The 19,241-nt window shown below is 30.7% G+C and overlaps 3 protein-coding genes across 3 annotated transcripts in view; 1 reads left to right on the plus strand and 2 right to left on the minus strand.

The window, feature by feature from the left end:
• LOC107494646 (serine/arginine-rich splicing factor SR45a) overlaps positions 1–1,334 on the plus strand; it is a 3,245-nt gene extending 1,911 nt beyond the window's left edge. Inside the window, exons 6-7 of the mRNA XM_016115714.3 lie at positions 299–362; positions 475–1,334. Of these exons, the coding sequence (XP_015971200.1) occupies positions 299–362; positions 475–1,175 (765 nt within the window). The 3' untranslated portion in view covers positions 1,176–1,334. The remainder of the gene's footprint in view (positions 1–298; positions 363–474) is intronic.
• Positions 1,335–4,430: 3,096 nt separating this feature from the next.
• On the minus strand, positions 4,431–11,315 carry LOC107494420 (alpha-glucan phosphorylase, H isozyme). Its single transcript, XM_016115477.3, has 16 exons — positions 10,954–11,315; positions 10,577–10,839; positions 9,715–9,894; positions 8,747–8,923; positions 8,568–8,653; positions 8,236–8,425; positions 7,835–7,927; positions 7,262–7,446; positions 7,025–7,142; positions 6,812–6,940; positions 6,399–6,617; positions 6,106–6,309; positions 5,689–5,847; positions 5,213–5,476; positions 4,922–5,112; positions 4,431–4,803 (listed from the first exon to the last, which is right to left on the minus strand). The coding sequence occupies exons 2-16, from the start codon at positions 10,805–10,807 to the stop codon at positions 4,677–4,679; spliced, it is 2,553 nt and encodes an 850-aa protein (XP_015970963.1). The 5' UTR covers positions 10,808–10,839; positions 10,954–11,315; the 3' UTR covers positions 4,431–4,676.
• Positions 11,316–12,697: 1,382 nt separating this feature from the next.
• LOC107494340 (calmodulin-binding receptor-like cytoplasmic kinase 2) lies at positions 12,698–16,115 on the minus strand. Its single transcript, XM_016115424.3, has 6 exons — positions 15,887–16,115; positions 15,432–15,679; positions 15,133–15,298; positions 14,956–15,045; positions 14,460–14,758; positions 12,698–13,323 (listed from the first exon to the last, which is right to left on the minus strand). Exons 1-6 carry the CDS (start codon positions 16,113–16,115, stop codon positions 13,000–13,002), a joined length of 1,356 nt encoding a protein of 451 aa, XP_015970910.1. The 3' UTR covers positions 12,698–12,999.
• Between the last annotated feature and the right edge of the window lie 3,126 nt (positions 16,116–19,241).

The raw sequence follows: 19,241 nt of genomic DNA on the forward strand, positions 1-19,241 counted from the left end.
CAGCAGGTTAGCTGTGTGAAGCAGCTCTTCATCAAACTCTCAAATCACAACTAACCAAACAAATCATCAACAAGTATCAGATCATTGGGGTTGTATGCCCTGCATATCTCTCTTCTTGCATTTATGTCTTCTTTTGTTCATTATATTTCTTTTGTTATCCTTCTTACCGCAAGCTTGTGTTGTGATTTTCGTTTTGGTTGAAGACATAACTTTTTGAACATCTGTTGCTGTTATATTTGCTTTCCTACTTTCTTCCTAGACGTCCCTAGTCTCATACTGATATCTGCATTCATTGCAGGCCAGAAGGCGACGTGGCCGAACCCCAACGCCTGGAAGATATCTCGGGCTAAGGACTATTCGAGGTGTGTTTCACTAATCTATCTCATTTTTTTTCCTTTTCGTTTCTTTTTCATTTTTTTTAAATCGGGCATGATTATTCTTATTTTTGCTGATACATGTCTCCATTTATTCCAGCACGCCGTCGCTCACGCTCCCCAAGCTACTCTTCTAGGCGCTCTCCTAGCTATTCCCCCTACCGAAGAAGCTATAGTCGTTCGCCATATTCTCCGGATCGTAGTAGGAGTCCCTCTTATTCTCCTGACTATCGCCGTAGAAGGTCTTACTCTCCTGACTACCGGCGAAGGAGGTCTTACTCTCCATATTACTACAGTCGCCGCAGGTCCCCATATTCTCCATATTATAGTCGTCGCAGGTCGTATTCGCGATATGATCGTTACGAGCGGCGGAGGTCATATTCGCGGTCTCAATCCCCATACAGCAGGTCACCTGTCAGTTATCGTGACAGATCATACTCTCCCTATGACTCAAGGTATGACTCGCCTGATGATCGCTATTACAGAAGGCACCACAACAGGTCAGTTTCTCCAAGTGTCTCCCCTCCCCCAAGGCGAAGGTCGAGGAGAAGCTACTCGCGGAGTGTCACTCCTGTTCGAATGAGGAGCTGCTCTCGAAGCATCTCTCCCCGACGCAGCAGGAGGAGCTACTCACGAAGTGTTTCTCCACCAAGGAAAAGTTCTGGGAGGAGCCATTCAAGAAGCTCTAAAAGGAGTGGTGGTTATTCCAAACGTAGTAGGAGCCCAAGTCCAAGTGTGAGTGCAAGTTCAAGATCATTTTCAAGGTCCAACACTCCTGGATCTGCTTCTCCTTCAACTTAGATATATCATACAGCCTAGATCAACTTAATATGTTAGGGAAGAATATCATAGATATGTAGTTCTAGAATGAGGCTTTTGTTGTTGGTTATGTTCGTGATTTGTGTGACATTTGAAGATGCTCATATTATGTGGATTTTCACGTGTAGTGAGTGCTGAAGATATCACTGGCAATATAACCCGTTTGCTTCTCTGTTATGTATTTCACAAAAATGGTTTCAGTGAGGTTTAATACCAGAAATGCTAACTAAATCGAATATGGTCAACTCAATTTACATAAATTTATGATTTAAGTATTTTTTGCTTTAAGACATTTATCTAATATCGAAATATCTTTGGTTTATTAACGTTTTTTATTCTATTTTTTATGAAAAACTTTAAATATTAATTTTTAATTTTTTTTTGGAATAAGTTAAGCAAATAGCAATCACTTTTCAAGAATTCTAAACATTTTTGAATATCACGCTTCACGTAATTTTGATATCGGAAAAGCCTGTTTTTATAAGGTTGGAACTGGGAACTCGGTTACTTTCAAAACAAAATGATTAGCTAGGATTCAGAATTGAGGATAAATTAAAAACGTCCAAGAAAAGGTTTGCGTTAATCGTTAATATAGCAATATTAATCCAAAATTAGTAAATGCTTTACCAAATTTATAAAGGATGAATCTAAAAAGTCTATTAACAAATTAATGGGTCCATGAAAATCGAATTTAAAAATTCTTAATAAATATAAAATTTTCATATAAATTTTGGGTGCATATCTGTAGGCTGTAGCCATGTCATTTTTAAATGTAAGCTTTTAATTCCTATCAGACCATCTCAAATCAGTTCTCATTTAACTGTATTTTAAGCATATAATTTTTTTTGTCCGTAAAATTTTAAAAAGTTCAAAAATTACTCAAATATTTATTCTTTTTGAAAGAAATACTAGGGGTCAGTAAGTTTTGTAGTTTATAGTCATTAATTAATTATTATTAATATTTTTAATGGTGTGAGATTTCATCTAATAATATAAGATTATTCACTTTTTGTTTTTATGGTTAAGTGTTAGCTAAATTTTTAATAAAAATGTTAATTTTTTAAATTTTTTATATTTTATTTCTAAAATTTTAAATATATTTTAATTAATTTTTCTTTTCATTTTCTGTTCATTCAAATAATATAAAAAAATAAATTTTCTTTTTTTCATTTTTTTTCACTCATTTTTTTTACCCATTTTCTATTTTACATCCAAACAAAATGTAAAAAACTAACTTTAGGAAATTCATTCCAGTTCCTGTTTATGGCCCACCTGTCATAAAAAGTAATTTCACATCAGCTTTTGCGTCATAAACAGTAAATAGGAACTCAAAACATCTCTCTTCTCCATTAGGAGGAACTAACTTTAGTTCTTATTGTGGTTCCATTTAATTAATTAATTAAAATACTTAAAATTAATGTAATTAATTTTTTTTAATAATATTATTTAAATTTATAAATTTAAAAATAATTCACTATTAAAAGAAGTAACATAGTAACGGCTAGTTTCTAACGGCTAATTTTACAACGGCTAGTTTTGCAACGGCTAATTTAATATAATAATATAAATAATATTCAATATTAATTATGACATAAATGATTAATATAAATTATTAATTAAATAAAAATTTAATTATTTAATCTAATTAATTATTATAATTATTAATAAATTAATTATAATTTAATTACTTAATTAATTATTATTTAAATAATTAATATAAATTATTAATTAAATAAAAATATAATTATTTAATATAATTAATTATTATAATTATTATTAAATTAATTATTATTTAATTGTTTAATATAATTATTTTAATTAATTAAAATTTTATATACTTATTTATTTTTATAATAACTTACCAAGTGGCAAGTTATTATGACGAGGGATTCTTCCTTCTCAAAAGGTGTGCGGGAACTCATTCCTTCATTTCTCCAATGGTGAATTTCTGTGATTGTAAAAAATAGGGCCTCAATTTGTTGTCCATTGGAGTTGCTCTAGTAACTTGCCACTTGACAAGTTATTATAAAAATAAATAATTATATAATAATTAATTAGATTAAATAATTAAAATGCTAACACTTACATAATTAAATAATTAAATCATAATTAATTTATTAAATAATTTTTAAAATTTAAAATGTTAACTACATTGTTAAAATTAACCGTTATAATAATTTGTTTTTGTATTAAGTAATTTTACAAATTAGTATAATCCCGAATTATATATTATATATTATTGTTATGTATGAATTTATTTAATATTAATATTTTGTAATAGTAAATTATTTTAAATTTATAAATTTAAAATATTATTGAAAAAATTAATTATATTAAGTTTAAGTATTTTAATTAATTAATTAAGTGGGATCACAATGGGACTAAAGTGAATTCCTTCTAATAAAGAAGAGAGAGATGTTTTTAGTTCCTATTTACTGTTTATGACGCAAAAATTAATGTAGAGTTACCTTTTATGATAAATAGACCATAAATAAAAACTAAGATGAGTTCCCTACTGAAAATAATCTAATCCCATGAACGGTAGTACTTTTATGCTGATGTATCAGTTATCACTGACATACATGACTACCTTCAGTTGACATGTAAGTTTCACTAACACGTGGACATAGGATTGTCACATCACTCATAATACGTTGTCCAATCTAGGCGTATAATTGAAATACTAAATCGTCATGTATAAAATTGGAATTAAATGTTAATAATAAAATTAAATAAAATATAATTTTTATAGATAAAAATAAAATTTATTATTCAATTATTTCTTTAAATAAAAGTTATATCGATAACACTCTTAAAATATATATCATTTTTATTTAGATTTACTTTAATAAATAATATTTTTATTAAAAATAAAAATTATATGAAGTATACCATCTTTTAATAGAAAATTATATAAAAACATTTTAAAAAATTATCACTTTTATTAAAAATAACTCGAATACCTTTAAAAATAGATATTCAAATCAAATATATCAAAATTTTCAACTGATAACTCCATTAAACAAAAGGAATAGATAACCTTGGACACAAATTTAATGTGATATGAGAGATACAAACGTTCACTATTAACTGAATACAAACTATAACTTGCAGTTCTAATCAATAATATGAGTTTATGTGTAACAAAGAAATATTTGCATAAAGTCTATCATAAAGATGAAAAGTAATGCTTAATTTGGCCAAACAAATTCATAAACAACACACACATACAAATTGAAAAAAAAGGATATTATATTAGATTAAACAAAATATTTGCATATAGAAGGATCCATATGTCACAAGCAAATTGGGTCTAAAGGCATTGAACACAAGAATAAAACAGAAAAACTGCTATAACTTACAGAATAGAGTGCTAAAATCTCTTATTTTAAAAGTAAATTAAATTATTGTTTTTTCTTCCGTCACTTATTTATAAACTCTGTTTCTGTGCTATACAAAGACAATAAAATGCATGAGAGAAAATTATGGCACACGGCACTCTTCAATGTTCCAAATTTCCTTTGCATACTGAGCAATTGTACGGTCACTGCTGAATTTTCCACTCCCAGCAGTGCTTAAAATGGACATTTTTAGCCACCTTTTTCTATCACTGCATGCAAAATAAACGCATGTAAATTCTAACATACACTTTCAACAAGTTCCATTGTTTTAACACATTGATATAAGGGAACTATAAAGTTATAAACATGAGAGAGATTGAGTCTAACCAATATGCTTTATCTACTTTTTCTTGAGCATCCATGTAGCTTGGGAAGTCATGACCAACAAGAAAGTAATCTCCGCGACCATAACCGGTATTTCCTTCCAACGACTCTAGCAGAGGGTTATAGTCATACCTTCCGAAAACTCCACTTCGAATGAACTTCTTTGCCTCTTCGAATCGAGGATCAGGTTTGAACTGTAAATCACAAACAGAAATCATGTCAACGAAACTATTTCCATGAAAAAATTGAAATTTCTAAGCTTGTAGAGTTTGAAAGGCGCGTGTGACTGCATACCAGGCCATTCTCTCTATCCTTCCTCAATTGTGGGACTTCTTCGGCAGTTGCACCGAAGAGGAAGAAATTTTCTTCACCAATCTCCTCCCGGATTTCCACATTGGCTCCATCTAATGTGCCTATTATAAGGCAACCATTCAAAGCAAATTTCATGTTGCTTGTTCCACTTGCTTCCATGCCTGCAGTGCTAATATGCTGAGATAGTTCACTCCCCGGAATCAGCATCTCCGCCACGGACACATTGTAATTAGGAACAAACACAACCTGAAACGAAACTCGTACAGTAAATAACAGATTAGATCCACTAGCAACCAACTATCATGCCTTCCATATAGGTACGATGCAATAATTATGGACAAAGCATACCCGAATTTTTAAAATTTCGAAGAGAAAGAAAGGAACTAACTTCATCTAGAAAGTAATACAGATTACTTTATATTTTAATTTTTGAGTAAAGTAATACAGAATTGAGTTACCTTCAAGTAGCTATTGACCTCAGGATCAGTGTTTACGACAGAACCAACATCATTCACTAGCTTGACTATTCTTTTAGCATTCGTGTATGTTGCAAATGCCTTTCCTCCAATCATCACGGTGCGGGGAGTTGTTTTTTTCCGTTCTTCGGGGCTCATTTCCTATTAAAGTTCAGTTATGAGGACTATGTTTTCGGTATATATCTTATCTTTCATTCAACAAAGGGAATTGAGGATCTTTCAGAAAATATAGTGATAGAATCTCCTACATGGCTATATTAAAACTGCTACTATGTGCTATAATATGAATGTGAAAACCATGATCACTATAAACATGGGTTAAAAGTGTAGTAAAAAGATTGGAACTTAGAACAATAGCCACTTCAAAATTTAACTCCATCAGTTAGCTGTTTCTCATACCTTCAATTTCTTGTATCTATAAATCACACCAAGAATGTTTAGTAGCTGCCTCTTATATTCATGGATACGCTTGACTTGAATGTCGAATAGTGTATCCGGGTCGATACTCTCCCCTGTAACCTGCAGAATGTACTGTGCCAACCGCAGCTTATTGGCCCTCTTTGCAGAAAGCCATTCAGCTTGTAGATCTTCATTGTCAGCAAACTAATGTGGAGAAAATAAAACCATCAGTTGAATGTTAGGGTGCTGCAATAACAGGAATATCTTGAGAAACAAAGCATCCGGAAATTCACCTGTCGAAGACCTGTTAGTAAATCAAGATTGGTCACCCATTCATCGGTTTTCAACCATTTAGTGATGATACTGCTTAGCTCAGGGCTACAAAAGCGGAGCCATCTTCGAGGTGTAATGCCATTGGTTTTATTTTGGAACTTTGTTGGCCATATAGAGACATAATTTGCAAATAATTCCGCCTTTAATATGTCGCTGTGTAACTGGGCAACGCCATTCACCTAACAAGATTCGAGCACCAAGTAGCAAACAGATTTCAAATGAAATAAAATGCACAGGTATGAAAAAATGTCACAGAAAATAAAAACGGGAGAGTCCTGTAGAATGTAAATGAAAGGATAGGGTATCAATGAAAGGACCGAAGACAAGGATACATTAAAAATTATGAGACTTTTTCTTCAAATGAACCACTTACTGCATGAGAAGAAACCACACACAAATTAGCCATCCGAACTACTGGCTTCTGGGGATTATTATCCAATATGCGCATGTTGGAAAGCTCGCTCTCAAGGTCGAACCGTGTGGAAGTTATCATCGCAGTGAACTGAAAGCATTTTATCATTTCCACATTGAAATATAACTGTAAACAGATCAAAGTATCAAAGTGAAACAAGGCAAGTGCTATTACTCTCTTGTCTATTTCGGTTATGATTTCCATATGACGAGGAAGCAGTTTCCACATTACAGGCTGAGACCATTTTTCCAGTGCCTCGGGTAGGACAGTATGATTGGTGTAAGCAATAGTTCTGGTTCAGATATGGCATCACATTTTACTAGTGAGGAATACACTACAGGCATTAACGGATCATGGCTGAAAGAAAAAGTTACACATCATTCCATGCAAGAAATTTTATAATTTACTGACTTTGATGTCACATCCCATGCTTCATCCCATCCAAGTCCTTCATCATCCACAAGTAATCGCATCAGCTCAGGTATTGCAAGGGTAGGGTGAGTATCATTCAATTGTACAGCAACCTTTGTTGGGAATTCGGCCCAGTTCCATGGTCCCTTCCCTTGTCTTCGCTCCTTAAAACGGGCAATTATGTCCTGTAATAGGTCCAAAATGGGAATGGAAATAATAAGACTGACATGTCAAATGAACAAGGTAAAGAAACCAGAAATGCATTCTTAAAATACAAATATGGTAGTTAGCTAAGGCATAAAGAAAAACCACAATAGAAACTAGGACATTTTGTTTCTTGCATCGGTCAAATCAAGGGGATTGTGAATTGAAAATCAACTGATATATCTCTCAGACTCGACGAAAATGATCCCAGGCTTTAAATTAAGACAATGTGAAACCAGCAATATATGATCCTGTGGCTCCCACTGACAGTGACACCATCAAAGGGTTTAATCCTAACTTTCTACCACAAGGTAGCACAAATATATTAAAGAAAATTTGAAAAAGGAAAAGGAAAATATTTTAACTTACTTGTAGTGAAGCACTGCAGAGAAAGAATTGCTGCTTCAGCCGTAAAAGTTTTCCATCTTCCGTGGCATCACCGGGATATAAAACCGCACAAATCTACATATACATATTTAAATATAAGACTGTCCAATCCCAGTGGCAAAGGGGAGAGGATAATAGGGGGTTGTAAAGATAACTAAGTTAAAGATGATTTGTTCTCATATCTTGTAATGGCAAAGGCAAGTTTATCTCTATGTATTTCATTCTTCTAACTATAACAATATTGTTGCAAGTAAAAAGCTAACTGTGAAACTATGATTAATGACCCAGAGAAATAGCCACTCACAATTATTGTTAATCATTCATTCATCCCTACAAAATAACTTGTTTGACAATTAAAAAAATAAAATTTCACTAATACCAACCTGTTGAGCTCGCGAGTGAAGCATAGAAGCAGATTCATGTTGTCCATCATTAAATAAAAATAAATTAAAATCTTCAGCACATGCTTTTGCTTCCCAGAGGCGAAGACTGATGGTGTTTTTGGTTTGGTATCCCGGAATTGGCACGTCATAAGCCAGTGCTTGCACAACCTCTCCTCCAACCCATTTTCGACTGACATCCATATCCAAGTGTAAATACTTCTATTTCATAATATTTAAACTAAACAAAGAAAAGCTTTCTTTTTTTATGTGAATTAAAATTATAATAAAAATTTACAACAGATTTCATAGAGTAGTTAGTGATTTTCACTTACCTTCCATTAGGATTAACCTCAACATGACCGAAGAATCTAATAGGGTACAAAATGTCATGCCTCACAACTTCCCATGGGCTAAATTTCTGCTCCAGTTTAAATAATTCTTATGCATCAATATCCCATGAAATAAATAAAATATTTCCAAGTTTTAAGAAAAGAAAGGGGACAAATCAAACCTCAAGCCAGTCCTCTGCAACTTCCTCCTGGCCTTCCCTGGTGATTCTCTGCTTAAATAGCCCGTATCGATATCTCAAACCATACCCCCAAGAAGGTAAATTTAGTGTTGCCATTGAATCCAGAAAACATGAAGCAAGCCTACCGAGACCACCATTTCCTAGTGCAGCATCCTTCTCCTGCAATTGTTCATGTTCAGTCATTATCACATTAAAATTTGAAAGAACCAACAATCAGCTTTTATAAACTAGATGTCAAACTCACTCATTGACATGAAGTATGCGTTTTGGGAGTTGAATTTTCAGAAGTATTCAATGGAAATTAAAGCTTAGTGAGAAACAAAATCCATTTGAATCACAAAATATGTTTGTGATGAATCTGCTATTCAAGTAATAGATCATCAATATTTGTCATGAGGATCTGACAAAGTTTTACATTGCTTGGTGATGAACTAACACAACTCTCTTCTTTTACCCAAGTTTGGGGCCAACTATGTAAAGACTTGCAACAAAGCACACAATAGGCAGAGCCTTACAACAATAAGTTAGACTATAACCTCACTCTCTCCATATGTGTACGTATTCTTTCGAGCTTTTCAACACATTTGCTTCATATTTGCACAATTTTTCATTAACTGAGATGTTTCCTTGAAAAGAAAAAGAGTTCTTTCCCATAAGTCATTTCTCTTTCCTTTTATCAGTAAATTATTGATGCCAGAGATGTAAAAGCATTCATGTACCACCACCTAAGAACTTCACATTTTAGGTGAGTCGGTCCTTTGGATGATACCAAGCCCTCTTTCAATCACTATGCAGCAAAGGGATCAATAGAGTTACGGCGTTAAAGTGAGCTTCTGGTGCTTTTAAGAGAGTTTGTCCTAGACACTTGGTTCGAAATAAAATATTTTTCCATGAATTGAGATAGTTGTTCTAGAGAAATATTTCAATTACAGGTTGGAATATTCAATTACCTGCTCTGTGATTTCTTCAAGCTTGAGTCCAAATTTGCGCAAAGCATCAGCATATGCATCTTGGATATTCAGATTTCCAATGGCATTGGTCAAAGCTCGGCCTTGAAGGAACTCCATTGACAGGTAGTAAGTTTGCTTGGGATCAACTTTGTGAAAATGAAGGTATGTTTCATTCCATTGCTGAAATAGTTTCCATCAATTAGCAATAAGAACATTACTACTACCCCAACAAATGATATAAGTCAAATAACCATATCAGCATGAAGAAAGAAGTCAAAGAACAAACTGATTACAAAAGTTGAAAAGCATTGCTTTCATTTTATTTATGTCAAAATTTAAATAGCCTTATTGTTGGAGCTTTTATCAGACATGAATTCCAAAGACATGCTTCACAACTTTCCCCTTCAACCTTGATTTATGCGCTGAAATGAGCTTTCACATGGAGAAAAATAAAGTAAACTACTGAATTGAGATTTCAAATCAGGTCCACAAATTCACTTACACATGCATGGGCATACACAGAAGTATCTACCTTCCAATATGAAGTTGACCAAAATTACTACTAAGATACATATATGAGCAATCACCATTTTTTGTCATTAAGTATATGAATATGAATAGCACATAGGAAGATCATACTTTACTCTATGAATGACACACTATAGACTACCATAACAATATAGACATCCAAATTCCAAGAATGTTGCAGAAATACAAATTCAGAGTATCGAATACAACATAGTACAATACATGACAAGTATACAAAAAATCAGTCACACAAGTTCAAAAGTTTTTGACAATAGTATTTGATGCATATCCACATAAAATAAAAAAATGAAGTATTTGTGCATCATAATCTTACCCTTATGAGACGATCTCGAACACTCTCAGCAGTGGCATAGTAAGCTTGCTCTAGCTCAAACTTGAGAGGGGAAAAATGAGGACTGAACTGAGCATGGTAACTGATATTGGAAGCAATCTCTTCAGCTTTTTCAGCTAATGGATGTGCCACTGCAGCAACCTTTGCTGCAGAAACAATATCAGAAACACCATCTTTGCCACTCCCATTAGACTCAACCTTATCATCAGCCATTTCAAATTCCTAGTCTTTTTTTTTTCTTTCTCCTGTCACAAAAGTAAAGTAACATCAGAAAATTGAAAATTTCCACCACCCCATTAATCAAATTGTGATAAAGAATGAAACTTTACACAGAATGAATCAAAGCGAGAGAACAGTACCAGTCTACCACTACCTCCAATTTCAGAGCACTAAAGGATTGAAGAAATGGACAAGTGGGAAAATGAAGAGATTAATTGATAATAAGATGAAAGAAAATCTGGGTGTGGAAGATATATGAGGCCACAAAAGAGAATCAAAGAGATCATATACCAAATGATACTTTGAAAGGAGACAGATAAAGTGGAAAAAGACAGGAAGATATATAAAGAAAATATCTGGGTTAGATGGGATATTGGGATTTTGAATGAATGAAGAGAGTTTGAATGAAGCAATTAAGCAAAAGTGTGTGTGTGTGTCACATGGGATGATTGTGATTTAGATTTGGCATTGGGATGATGGCCAAATTAGGAACAAGAGAAAACTCAAATCAACTCTAACTCAGATAGTTATGGAACGGTATGTAGGAGGACACGTGGCAGCTTTGCATGGAAAGCGCAAGCAACTTGGAAAAGGTTCATGCTTCCAGCGGTTGAATATCACGGACGAGGATGGAAACGTTGGTGTAAGCCACTTTCCCCCATGCCTAGTAATATCATTTTCATATTAATATTTTTTAATTCAACTATCAAATTAATTACTCAAAAACGAGGTTGATAATTTAAAAAATAAATATAAATTTTAAAGATATAAAATTAATTATAGATGTATTAATATATTTATTTATTATTTAATATATTTATTTATTATTCTCTTTAATTTTATAGATGTATTGATGTATTTACGGTTATTTTATGCCTTTAAAATTTAGATTTATTCTCTAAATTATCGATTTTATTTTTGTATTGATGTCATATAGAACATTTAGTTAATTATTTAACTTTGACCTCATAGTTACGGTGGGACTATATTAAAGTTAAATAAATTTTTTTTATTTAAATAAAATATTTTAAACTTTAAAAATCAAAATAAAATTACATAAAAATATAAGAGACCAATTTAATATTATATCATAAATATATAAGAATTAATTTGACGACTAACTTTTTATATGTATATAACATTTTCGTTTTTTAACCAAATATTTTTAATTAGCCACCAAATAAATCACTGCTATAAAACATATGTTACATAAAATATATTAAAAGTGTATAAAATAATACATATATTTTTATATTTTATATAATAATTGATTTAATAACACATTTTTGTACGCAATTTTTTTTAATTTACTAACTAATACATATTATTTATTTTGTTAATTAAAAGAATATAAATATACAATCAATTAATAACTATTTTTTTTACAATTATCAAGAGTATTTAATATATAATGCTGAATTTGTTTTAGCAAAAAATATGTGTTTTTGAAAGTATGTTTTTCTATGAATAATTTTGTTATATGAGAAAGTCTTAAAAACTAGTAATTTTAATTTATATTTGTTAGTATTTTAGTTAATAATTTACTAATTTTAGTTTAAATAATCTAAGTTTATATTTTTATTTTTTAACAATACTTTTAAATATTATAGATTAAATATTAATAAAAAATAATAAATTATACTGACCATGTAGTACTGCTATGTCATTAATACTTTTTAATATAACTCAATAATTGACACTTTTAACACATACATAACATATTTTTTTTTCTTTAAACAAAAAAAGTAAATTTGGTACATATTCAAATATCAAATTTATCTATAAAAAATTTCACCTCATAATTTCTGAGCAAGACATACAAATATATCCATGACTCCTCAGAAGATAACTTGCTATCACATTGAAGCCAATAAATAAATTGTCCTTGATTAATTACTACAATTGCCTTTACAATTTCTCAATCCACAACATAATTGATGCGATGCGGACGAGTTATATCTCAAATGACATAGTCTCTTCATTCTCATTTAGAGGTCTGGAGTCTCGTTCCTAATTTTAGTAAAAAAAAAAAAACATAACTTATACAATACTCATATGTAGAACAAAAAACTTAAAAGTCAAGCTATAAACCACATAATTCATGGTTTCATTTCATCAATCAAAGAACATGAAAGAACAATATCAGTATTGTGTTCACCATCTGAACAATCAATGAACAAATTCAACTATGCAGATACAAATTTACGGTCATTGTCACCTTCGATATCAAATAACTTATGCCTATCATTCATGGCATCTCTATGAGGATAATTAGCAGAATGATGAGAATCATGGCTAAGATGAGAAGATGTTTTGTCTCTAAAATCTTTCCGGATACCCCATAAAACCTCAGCACATGTCTTCATGGTTGGCCTTGATTGTCTTGAAGGTGCAAGGCACTGGTGAGCTAGCTTTAGAACCTTCTCTACGGCCTTTTTCGCGGCCGGACTTCTTCGCAGCCTCGGATCCATGGCGATCACAACTTCTCCTTGTTTCAGCATCTGCAGTGCCTGCATACATGCAAATTGTGCCTTTTTTCTGATCATAAATTTATTGGCAAGCTGATCTCCTTTAAAAAGTATCTTACCACATGTAAAAACATTTAAGTATTTTGAAATATTATACAGGACAATAAAGAAATCGAAGAGGATGTAAAACATAGGATTCAAGCGAACTACTCAAAGTAGCAAGTATGTCATGGGCATAAGCTTAGTATAGCAGAGATGAGTAGTCAAACATGTGTAGATAAAATAAGGAATGAGGATATAAGAGAGAAAGATAATAGAATTTCGTCGACTTAGGGAGAAGTCGATAGAGCATCTTGTTAGAAGCATGAATTAGAAATAGACAAGTAGCAAAAGGTAAAAAAAGACTCAAAAAGACTATACGTGAGGTGGTCAAAGAAGATTTGTGTGTAAATTGTCTGGCTGATAGTTTCGTTTGATCTTTGTAACTGATCCCACATAGTGGTATAAGGCTTTATTGTTGTGTATAGATGTAAATCACTTTTCTAATTTGATACATGTGAAATTATCTGGCGATGATTGAAGATACAATCAAACAATTATTGAAGTTAATGTACCAAGTTTAACAATGATTGAATTCCTTCATAAAAAAATTATGTAGTATACTGGATACCTAGAAACCTTTTTTTTTCTTCTTCTTTTCAGGAATATAGCAAAAATCATAACTTATTTTTCCAAATCTGGCACATCCTCACCTATCAAATGTTATGAAGCAAGACCTATCTATGTCATGGGGGTTCTTAGATATGATCTTCAATTGTACACTTGAAAACAGAAGTTAAAAAGTTTGTCAGAGATAAAAATGATTCCTAAGGCAGTTTAACATTTCATAACTAGAATGAAATTAAATCTGAATCAAAGCTATGAGTCTGTGATATCATATCCATTAGTGAATAGTTCATTAACTCTGATGCTACACAGAACTCACTTTACTTTTTCTAATTTTGCTGAAATACACAGTTTAAAACTATCACAACAGCATAGTCTTTAAGAATTGACACAATCAAAGTTCTTTCAAATGCTTAATCACTAGAATTCAAATATTTTAGCACACTTGATAAATTAAACTTAGCATAACAAAGTGAATGTTTATAACATACTTGTCATGCTTAGTTCCTTACCCATTTAATTGTAACTCTCTCACTGAGAGGTCTCCTCGGCTCAACTGGATGTCGTCCGGTAACCATCTCAACAAGCAACACGCCGAAGGAATATACATCACTCTTCTCAGAAAGCTTGTAAGATCTCATGTAATCAGGATCAATGTAGCCTGCTGTTCCTTTAAGTTTTGTTGAAACATGGGTGGCAGAAGGGTCTTCAGCAGCCAGCCGGGCGAAACCAAAGTCGGCCACTTTAGCCCTTAGTTTGTCAGTAAGCAAGATGTTTGATGCTTTGATGTCTCTATGAATAATTGGATGATCTATCAAACAAGATAACAGAGAGGTTTAGCTATTTCAAATGGCATTCTCATATTCTGTAACTGTTTTTTCTATCTCAGTATCTCTGTATTTTCTGTCCTGAAACATGTACTAAACACATTCTAAAAGAACAAACAAGACTATTTAAGGAGTTGTAATGTTTTCCTTGTATCTAATCAAATTCTATATGATAACATACCTGTGTACATATGAAGGTAAGTAACTGCATGAGCTATATCAATTGCTATGTCTAAACGCTCACCAATTTCTAGCCCATCACCCCTTGTACCTGCATTAACAATTCTCAATTTGTGATATCAGATACATTGATCGAAAGATGTATCGAAAAGTGACAGATAAAAGAACAATCACTTACCATCTAGATGTTCCCGGAGTGATCCATTATTAACATATTCAACAACAATAATCTTTTCATCTGCATGCTCCAAATATCCATACAGCCTCACAAGATTCAGATGCTCAATCTTTGACAAGGTGGATACTTCATTCTTGAACTCAGCTAAGTTCTTGTTTTCTACATCCTGTCAACAAAAAACACCACATCATCATTGTCACTTCTTAAAAACTAAACTTTTGTAAAACTTTCTTTGTGAATGATCACAGCAGAAATGATACATGATAAGGCTTAATGGCAAAGCATAGATTATGGGATACCTTGTTGGCGCGCTTTGCGGCAACAAGAGTTCCATCATTAAGCTTTCCCTTATAAACAGTTCCAAAGGCACCTTCCCCAATCTTATTAGCTGCAGAGAATTTTGCTGTTGCCTTGCAGATTTCTTCAAAGGAGAAGTTCCCTGCAGTTCCAAGCTGAGTATTTGAAGTGCTAGATGATCCATAGGAATGTGAAAACTTCAATTTTGAGGATGAACTCTTGTTGCTATCAGATGATAAATCAGATGAAGCTGCATAGTTTCAACCAAAAACCTTAATTTTGCATAAACCATTACAGTTTACTAAGATCATCTACAAAAGAAGCATTTATGATTCTTTGATTCAATTTAATTTTTTCATATACATAAAAGTTTAGGCATGTTTGACACCGGTTTAACATGCACTTATAAGGAAGACTTTCAAAAACCATGAACTATAAAAATGGACTAAAAACTCACATGATGCTCCTTTGACTTTGTTTGTACTCTTTCTGTCTTCAACAACCTTTGATTCTTGTGTGTTTCTTTTTCCAGAAAGAAACAATGCAAAAAAGCTTGCACATTTCATCACAGCAGACTTAAAATTTGTCAGCAAAGAAGCATGATGATGAGTCTTCTTATGATGTTTTTGGTGTCCAACATTATTATTATTATGTAAAGTAATGGGGACTTTCTTTGTTTTATTCATTTGCAGAAATCAGAATAAGCTTAATAAGGCTACTAATATTAATATTAATAATTTAATACTACTACTACTATTATTTTTATTAGAGTAAAGTGATAAATAAACCCCTGAAAATTTATACTTTGACATATTAGTCTCTAAAAAAAATTACCAATAAAATCTTTTAGGATGACAGATGTGTATACACTACCTTTAAATTAATCTCTATGATTAAAGTAGAATGTCTTAATTTGAACTAACTTATTTATGTTTGTTATATTAGAAAACTTTCTTAGTTTATTAAACCTGTTTTTGTCAAAACAAAATTTGTTACAAACACTGTTTTTTCTTTGGTCATAAGTAGTTGTTTTCCTTGTCAACCAAACATTAAAAGTATGTATTGTCGTTTTGAACAAGTTTAGGTTAGATTATTTATTGTAATCAATACATAATAATCAAACTCTTGTGTATATAATCTCTTGAATTTAGCTTTGATAAAACAATTTTATACTATCATCATCCAATTAAAATGATATTCTATAATTAATTATTTATATAAATATTTTTGTACAATCAGGCATACAAATAAAAGCCAAAGGCCTGCACTCCTTAGTTTTATTTTTTATTATTTTGTTAAGTAAAGTCCTGCTAGTCATATCCTACCTGTGATATTCAAATAGGTACATAAAAAAATTTATATTAGATAAATTAGTATCATTTAAAAAAAGTTAGTCACTAAAAGAGAAATGGATAAATTAATAGTATATCACTTTAAAAAATTTAAAAAAAAATAAGAGAAGAAGGTTGAAAATACATTCAAAACTCAAAAGGTCCATGGGTCTAACTGGATTTGGTGTCTCTAACGCGGTTTCGTGAGCTAAGTGTGTTCACAAACGATCAAAGATTCATGAATATAGTATTGACAATTTTTATACAAATTAAGAATAGAAAATGTCTTTGAAGTTTGAACTAGTTTTTCTTAATTTCATGAAACTATGGTATGGACACTATTACTAAAAGTTTGATTAATTTAGTTTGAGAGAGAAATGATTTTTTTTTGGTGTGTATGATTCAAATTTCAAAAACCATTAAAAATACTTATTTGATAATATGGTAATATTTGTCATGCTTTGAGATAATTTTGTTTAAGTTAGCTGAAAGATTAACGAGGATTATATGAAATTAAAATTTGGTTTCATATATTGACCTACTAGCTAGGTGTCAATTGTCAATGGTTATTGCATCTTCAACACTCCCAAATCATAAAAAGGAAAATTATTGATGCATGCTAGCTTTTTTGTAATGGATGGAAGAGACCATTTTGACTATATCTTAGGAAATTTACCTACACTTTCCAGACATTAAGAGATTGAAAATTCGTGGAAAGCTAGACCCACAAAATGCGATTGTGTTTTGCAATCATAATCAACTATGCTGAGAATATATTAGGATATTTGTATATTAATTAGATTGATATTTTTGTTGATAATTGAATAGTAAATATTTATTATTTTATTTTTGTTGCTTGTTTATCACTTATAAATAGGATGAAAAATATGTCTTTTTTTTTTACCTATAACTTTTTCTCACGTTGTTTTTTTTTTGTCATTTTTCTGATATTGTTTTGCGCCATCAATTAGATTTTTAAGTTTTAGGGTTAAGTATTAAATTGGTCTTTTATGTTTGGGTGTAATTTTGTTTTGATCTTTAAGGTTTAAAGTGTCCTGTTTGAATCTAAAAAAGTTTTATTTAGCTTCAATATAGTCCCACCGTGAGGTCAAATTCAAATAATTAACGAAATGTCTTATATGATAGCAGTACAAAAATAAAATCGATAATCTGAAAAATAAGTACAAGTTGTAGAAGCACAAAATCAACCATAGATGCATCAATACATTTATTTATCATTCTCTTTAGTTCTATAGAAAATATTTTATTTAAATTGTAAGAAAAATAATAAATAAATATATTGATGCATTTACAGTTAATTTTATACCTCTCGAGTTTGTACTTATTCTTCAGATTATCGATCTTGTTCTCGCTGTCATATAAGACATTCCGTTAATTATTTAATTTTGACCTAACAGTGAGACTATATTGAAACTAAATTAAACTTTTTTTTTATTCAAATTGAACACTTTAAACTTTAAAAACCAAAACAGGATGACGCCTAAACATAGGAGAACAATTTAGCACTTTACCCTAAGTTTTAACTTCATCTCATCATTCTAAGTTGAATGAACAAAATAAATCCGCCACCAAATGCGTCTTCGTATACCATTTAGGCAGCATTTAGTTTATGTCTTTTTTGAGATATATATATTGTGTTTAATAAAATATTGAATATAATACAATAAAATAAAATAAAAGTCTATATTTTGTAAATATTAATAAGAAATAAAAATATAAAAAATTGATAAGAGATAAAGTGTAAAAAATTATTAATAAGAAATAAACTGAAAATTAATAAAAGATAAAAATATAAAAAATTGTATCTAATTAATTGTGTCTTTGTGTTTCAATATTTTAGAAAAATATTAAATATATGTATTTTGTATATATTTGTGTACTAATGTGTTTATTAAAAATTTGTGTCTTGACAAATAAATAATAAATATATACTAACATATTCATGTTTCAATCTCTATATCTTTTTAACATAAGCATTTTGATTTTTTAGAAGCATTACATTGGTTTTGTTTCATCATTACACTCGAAAATATGTAGACGCATTCGTTAAATATAAAATTAATTTTTTTACAAATTTGTGCATTTTTTTATCTATATTAGTATATCAATATGCACTAATGTATTATTGATTTTTTTATTTATTAAATATATAAAAGTAATAAAAATAGAATTAATTAAGATGACAAGTAATTTATAATTTAATTAAAATATTTTGAATTAAAATATTCAAAATAACACAAAAGAATTTTATGAATTATATATAATGATATTTTAAAAAATAAAATTATGTATAACCATTTCCATATATATTCCAATTTATATATAGTATAGAAGTGTACATTATATATAATAAAATGTGTTTTAGGAAAAAAAATAACACCAAATCTTATTCCATATATTTTCATTACATATAATATAGAGTATGGATATTATTTATTAGTTTCTTAATTTATTTATTTA

Source organism: Arachis duranensis, chromosome 1, assembly GCF_000817695.3.
Source record: "Arachis duranensis cultivar V14167 chromosome 1, aradu.V14167.gnm2.J7QH, whole genome shotgun sequence".
NCBI lineage: Eukaryota > Viridiplantae > Streptophyta > Magnoliopsida > Fabales > Fabaceae > Arachis > Arachis duranensis.

Bases quoted from the DNA above. Each gene is read 5' to 3' on its own strand.
- LOC107494420 (XM_016115477.3), bottom strand. From the start codon at position 10,807: ATGGCTGATGATAAGGTTGAGTCTAATGGGAGTGGCAAAGATGGTGTT. The intron at 5,477-5,688 runs GTAACTCAATTC...GTTTCGTTTCAG, and splicing joins AGGTCAATAGCTACTTGAAG to GTTGTGTTTGTTCCTAATTA. The intron at 4,804-4,921 runs GTTAGACTCAAT...TTTTGCATGCAG, and splicing joins AAAGTAGATAAAGCATATTG to TGATAGAAAAAGGTGGCTAA.
- LOC107494340 (XM_016115424.3), bottom strand. From the start codon at position 16,115: ATGAATAAAACAAAGAAAGTCCCCATTACTTTACATAATAATAATAAT. The intron at 15,680-15,886 runs GTGAGTTTTTAG...GAAACTATGCAG, and splicing joins CAAAGTCAAAGGAGCATCAT to CTTCATCTGATTTATCATCT. The intron at 13,324-14,459 runs GTAAGGAACTAA...GCATGTATGCAG, and splicing joins AGAGAGTTACAATTAAATGG to GCACTGCAGATGCTGAAACA.